The sequence below is a fragment of the Centrocercus urophasianus genome, unplaced genomic scaffold (assembly GCF_019232065.1).
Source record: "Centrocercus urophasianus isolate 14NV4802_14NV808 unplaced genomic scaffold, USGS_Curo_1.0 seq_12, whole genome shotgun sequence".
Taxonomy (NCBI): Eukaryota; Metazoa; Chordata; class Aves; order Galliformes; family Phasianidae; genus Centrocercus; species Centrocercus urophasianus.
In genome coordinates this window covers 3,127,658-3,133,657 of record NW_024884364.1, presented here as the reverse complement: position 1 = coordinate 3,133,657, position 6,000 = coordinate 3,127,658, and the positions used below count along the sequence as shown (strand labels likewise).

At 40.8% G+C, this 6,000-nt stretch overlaps 1 protein-coding gene across 1 annotated transcript in view; it reads right to left on the bottom strand.

Annotated features, from left to right (window-relative positions):
* TBX15 (T-box transcription factor 15) overlaps positions 1-6,000 on the bottom strand; it is an 87,387-nt gene that overhangs the window by 20,652 nt on the left and 60,735 nt on the right. Inside the window, exons 4-5 of the mRNA XM_042810566.1 lie at positions 3,325-3,496; positions 2,775-2,942 (exon numbers count right to left, since the gene is read on the bottom strand). Of these exons, the coding sequence (XP_042666500.1) occupies positions 2,775-2,942; positions 3,325-3,496 (340 nt within the window). The remainder of the gene's footprint in view (positions 1-2,774; positions 2,943-3,324; positions 3,497-6,000) is intronic.

Sequence of the window (6,000 nt, the reverse complement as noted above, 5' to 3'; positions counted from 1 at the left end):
TAGTTCCTTCCTTCCTTCCTTCCTTCCTTCCTTCCTTCCTTCCTTCCTTCCTTTCTTCCTTCCTTCCTTCACAGAATTTCCGTGTTGTCAAGAATGGAAAACAATATTGATATACTAACTTTGCATTCAGTGGTATCATGCTTCTAACCTGGTACAGCACAAGAGCTTCCCTGGGTCAACCTCACTTTGTTCCATACACGCTGGCTCTGAAAAGAAAGACCTCCAGAAGATCCTGCTGAATTTGAGGTGCTTTTGCTGAAACTGCCCAAAAGGGACTAGTTTAATATAGACTGACCTAAAATGGGCTTGCAGGTGTCTTTCTTCTGTCAGAATCAAGCCCTTACTTCTGGATATTAGCTTCAGATATGGAATGTAGTTCCTATTTTTGCAGAAGCTTAATTTGTGAACTTAATTTCCGCTAGGCTGATTTTGCAGCTGTCCTGGGACTTGTGCGTACAGAGACAGAAATGTTCTGTGGAGTATGGAGTTACAGTAGAGGGAATCCCTGTGGTGGTGGCTCTGCTAACATTTTACAACTGTTTCCAGAGACGCTTCTCCCAGTAAGGCAAAGTTTTACAGCCACTGGAGGGCAAGTGCATAGATTCAGTGGATTTAAATTTATTTTTAATAAAAAAGCTTTTTCATTCCACCAGTATCTCCTTTACTGCTGCTAGAAAAATACCCCAAAAAATGTTTCTGAAAAAATAAAACACAAATATTTGGAATTCAGAGACGATAGGAAGAAATTTCAATGCTTTCTTTACAGTAAAGTGGCTTACAGAGTTCCTCCTTTCCCTCTTGCAGACTGTGTCTTATACATCTGATCATCAGAAAAAAATGACAACATTTGAAAACCTGTCATTTCTTCTCATTTCTTCTTCTTCCTCTATCTTTTTCCTGTGTTTGGTCTACAATTAAAGTGTATTGAGTACAAGTATACAGCTGTGAGAGGAAGAGTAGAAAATTACAAGTGCTACAGTGGTAGTGAATCCACCATGGTAGTGAAATGTTTGTGTTTTTTTCTCTGCTGGAATAGTTTATTCCATTTTGGATCCTGTCTGAAGCCAATTTGAGGGGATTGGACTAAGAAAAAATTAGGAATAGGTAAAAGCAGTCACAGGAACACTGCTCTTATATGTTACAAAACAAAAACTTTGTAAAAATTTGCTGGCTAATTGTGAGCTGAATGACTCTGTCCAAGAGTACTAAGTACACTGCTGTCCAATGAGTTCATGAGGTCACTTTCCAAAAGTTCAGATGGCAGCACAGAGAGATGTTTGCCTTACCATTTCTGATTCAAGCTTCCTATGGAATTTATGGAAGAAAATTGTGTGAATTATTCTCCCAACAGGCTTTATAACAGATTATTTTTCTTCTAAAGTTGCTTGTGCCATCATTCCATCCTGTGATGGTTCCTTGTCCTCTCAGCTCAAATCTCAAATCTTATTATTTGTACTCTCAAATCTCATCATTTACACAGCAAAAAGCATAATCAACTGAGATTTTGTTTGTCATTGCTGGGAAAAAATTACCTTATGCTGAATTTTTAATGCCATCACAACAATGCCACCCTCCCTGTTCCCCCCCTGCCAAGGAAGAGTATGGCAGGAATAGGAAATGAGGTGTACATCTCATCTGAGAATAAGACAAAGAGTACGTGTACATGAACAAGCTGAGCATGCAGAGCCTAAAGCAGGGCACAGGTGGTGTGAAGACTGGGGGAATGGCTGAGGCAAAGGTGGCTGACAAATAAGCAACACATGAGAAAAGTGCAAAGGGAATGGATGGGTATAAGGAGCTCTCAGCATCTACAGTGACCATACCTGCAGAAGCAATGAAGCAGACAACCTCCTCCTTCAAAAGCTTGGACACCTCATTTCAAGAGGACAATGAGGGAGAAAAGGCAGCAAACTTGTGGAGTCCACAGGCCAGCCCTTTCCAAAACTTCATGATTTGCTACAGCCTCAAATGCATATTTTTTTCAAATGCTCATGTTTTCCTAATAATTGTTTTCCTCTTAAAGATATCTTATATTTTGAGAAAATATGAAATTCTGTAATCAAATACTAGTATGGACTACATTTACAATTTTGGCTGCCAAGAAGTCTAGTTCAAGAAAAAGGGCAGATCTGTCACAGAGTTCCTGCAGTCAACGCTTCTGCAGAAAGAATCCCACTGCAACAATACATTTTCCTTATATCTAGATTCAGTAGTAATTCTCTAGTGTGGAAATTACAGGATCAGAATCAAATGTGAATTATGCATGAGAATTTTATTTAGTGTGCAATAAATAGACTGCTGTTGCTCATACTCAAAGGTTTCTTTTGTCAGCAAACTGCTGATGTTCCTTTTCTTAGAAGCTTCTACCTTCACAGTTGTGAAAAATAAAGTTTTCTCTGTGAAATAATGGATCTGAAGTGGTTGCACTGCTTCAAAATTGCAGTCTGGACAGGAGATTGGAGTTTGAACCACAAGGTGGCAAGGAAAAGTGAACAAAATGCATACCTCTGTGGCTTATCTCATCTAGTTATTTTACAGTAAAAGTGACAGGCATCTTATCTCCAGGATGGATGTCTGGGTAGATACCTTGTGTCTATTGGCTACCTCACAGCAAGCATTTTATTTTTGTACAGAAAAGTGCAGTGAGCTTGTAAACTGGACACATTTATTTAGCCATATTTCTTGGAGAAGTTAATGACTCACAAACACAGAAAGCATACCAATGCTTATATGAACATCCCACATACAAGAATCTTGAAGGCACACAGCTTTACCTGTTGATTCTGGTAGGCTGTCACTGTGGTAAAGACAGTCTCAGGGAAGTTGAAGGTTTTCACCCCGTCTCCTGAGGGAACTGGCTTCGTCGGAGAAAGATCACTGCTGAAATCCTTGCGGATGACGTGAACACGAGGCTGGTACTTATGCATTGAATGTAAAATTATCTGAAGCAGAAAAAAAAAGAGGAGGGATTTTTATTTTTTTTTTCACTAAAAATTCTTCACTACATCCATAGGTACAAGGACACAGAGATGGAGTGAGGATAATACAAATAGACCTACTCTTGTCTTATAAGTGCATATGATAGAAACATCAGTTGATTTGTCAAATTGGACTGTTTGAAAGAGAAATGGGCTTGTTGCTTTAAAGGGACAAGAACCATCTGAGGAATAGCACTGAAGTAGGGAAAAAAATCTCTACAACCATGGGAAGTGTCTACATGTGTGGCCACCAGGACGGGGGCATTAAAGCAACAGCATCACTCTCTTCTGATTCTGGGATGAGCAAGGCTGGGAAACTATGGACTAAGATTAGCTTGTGACTTACATGTCCTTGATCATCAAGTTCATTGTTGGTCAGCTTGAGCTTGTCAAAACTGACCACCTGCCTCATCCAGGTGTCTCCAGAAGCCAATGAGTCCGGGTGGATGTAAACCCTTGGGGGCACTGGAGAGTCGGCATTGCCAGCCACCATCCATTTGGAGCTGTGGTACACATACCTGAAAGAGGAAGAGGTGATGGCTAAGAAAAATTGTCACTCAGTCATTGGAAGAACATTTCCAGAGTTCTCCCTCTCCTGCCACCCTACCGCACACGCTCCAAGCACTCATTTGCAGTCAGGGGGGAATGTGCTTTATTGCAACCTCCTACCTTCTAAATGAAAGCCAGATTACCTCTGAGCCACTTGTTCAGGCTTTATTCCTTATTAAAACCACCTTCACAGTTATTTTCCCTGTAAAACTCTGCCACATGTGCCTCCTTAACTCCTTAACCCTCTCTGAGCCAGAGTAGGAGGACAAAAAATAGTAAATAATGCTCTCTCTGAAAATCACAGAATCACAGAATTACAGAATGTCAGGGATTGGAATGGACCTTGAAAGATCACCTAGTCCAGTCCCCCTGCCAGAGCAGTAACACTTAGATTAGGTCACACAGGAACGTATTCAGGTGAGTTTTGAATATTGAGAAATGATCTGTGATCTCTGGAAATCTGCACTGACTGCCATGCCAGACTGTACAAAACATGTATTCATCCAAAAAGGCCAAAATCCTCTGGATACCACCAGAACAAGTGATAAAAAAGAATTTCTCATTTAAAATACAGTGAAATACAAAATTCCATTTAGTATAACCAATGTCAGGATCAGAGGAAAAAAAATTAAATTATCTTCTGTGCTCCTGACCTAACTATCCTGTGTGTGCCAAAAATTACTGTCCTACAGTTCTTCCTAGCTCTTTCTTTGTGTTCTGTGGCTCCTGCAGTCTAAAGTATTTCACAAACAGTCCTGCTAACACCTCTTAATTCTTCCCTGCACTGCCCTTCCTTGGGTCTCTACTCAGCTCTGTGGCTCTGTGAAGCTATTTCAGTCCTTACCTACTTACTGTGATTCATTTCCTGTATTTTTAAAAGAAATGGAAAAGAAAGTTCATTCCTTTCAGTGCTAGTTTATTCTATGTGGCTGCATTAGCTGGCAAGGGCAGAAACAGAATATAAGACAATCTACTAATTTTTAAGTTAAATACTCTCAGAACTACATTAAAGGAAAGAGACAAAATAACTAACTAGGTCTAGGGAACTATTTTGACGCTTCCAAAAAATTACTTTCCTGAGAAACACTTTGAGAGAAAAATGAAATATTTAGCATTTCAAGAAAAGTTCTTGAATCTTTGGAATGTGGAGTGGTCAAGACTGCTTTGGGAAAAGAGTTGCTCTCAAGGGTCTTCTGAGTATAGATAAATAATTTCTGTCTGGGTCGTATTCTGTGATGCAGAGCACCATGAGTTTTCTAGAGTACTTTTCTAGGGTGTAAAGGCCATTAAAACTAGAGAAATCTCATCATTTAGTTGAGATTCAACAGTGTTTCTCATCAGTTCAGTACTTTAAGTCTATGTTCATGCTGTGCTGGACAACACTAAAAATGACACCATTCAGCTCAGGGTAGACTGGAGATGCCCTTCTCTGTTCAGTGCCTGGTTTCCCATTCCTTCTTTGCTGAGATAGCTTTAGAAGCTCCAGACTCCAATTACTATGCCCCTCAGAGAGGTTGTTAATAACATGTATTCTGAAATGCACGCTGGAGACCACCCCAAATAAAAACTGACTGCTATTCAAAACTACAGAGCAAGATAATAAAATTTAAAAATGGTTTTAGTTGGAAGGGACCTAAAAGAACATCCAGTTCTAACCCTACTGTCATGAGCAGGGGCCAGGTTGCCCCAACGTGACCTTGAACATTTCCAGGGAAGGGACTGTTTCTCTGGGCAGTTTGTTCCAGTGCCTCAGCACCCATATCGTAAAGTATTTCTTTCTAATATCTAATAAAAATCTTCCCTCTTCTAGTTTAAAACCATTACCCCTTTTACTACTGCTAAAGAGTCCCTCCCCAGCTTTCCTGTAGTCCCTCTTTAGGTACTGGAATGTCACTATAAAGGTCTCCTTGCAGCCTTCTCTTCTCTAGACTGAACAACCCAGTTTCTCCTGAGAGGTGCTCCATCCCTCTGATCAAGGTCTGGACCCTCCTCTGATCTTACTTCAATAGATCCATATCCTTCTTATGCCACAGGGCTCACAGCTCAACACAGTATTGCAAGTGGAGTTTCAGGAGAGTAAAGTAGAAGGGCAGAATCATCTCCCTCACCCTGTTTGCCATGATTCTTTTGATGCAGCCCAGGATGATTGGCTTTCTGGGCTGCAAATGCACATTGCCAGCGAAGGTCAAGTTTTCCAGCAACAAATACCCCAAGGTCCTTCACCTCAGGGCTGCTCTCAATTCATTCTCCATTCAGCCTGCATCTGTGCTTCAGACTGTTCCAATCCAGGTGCAGGATCTTGAACTTGTCCTTGTTGAACTTCAGGAGGTTTGCACATACCCACCTCTCAAGCCTGCCAAATTCCTTCTGGATGGCATCCCTTCCCTCCTGCATGTTGACTGTGCCAAAAAGTTCAGTGCTTAGGGTTCAGTCAATCCCACTGTCCATGTCACCGATAACAATATTAAATAGA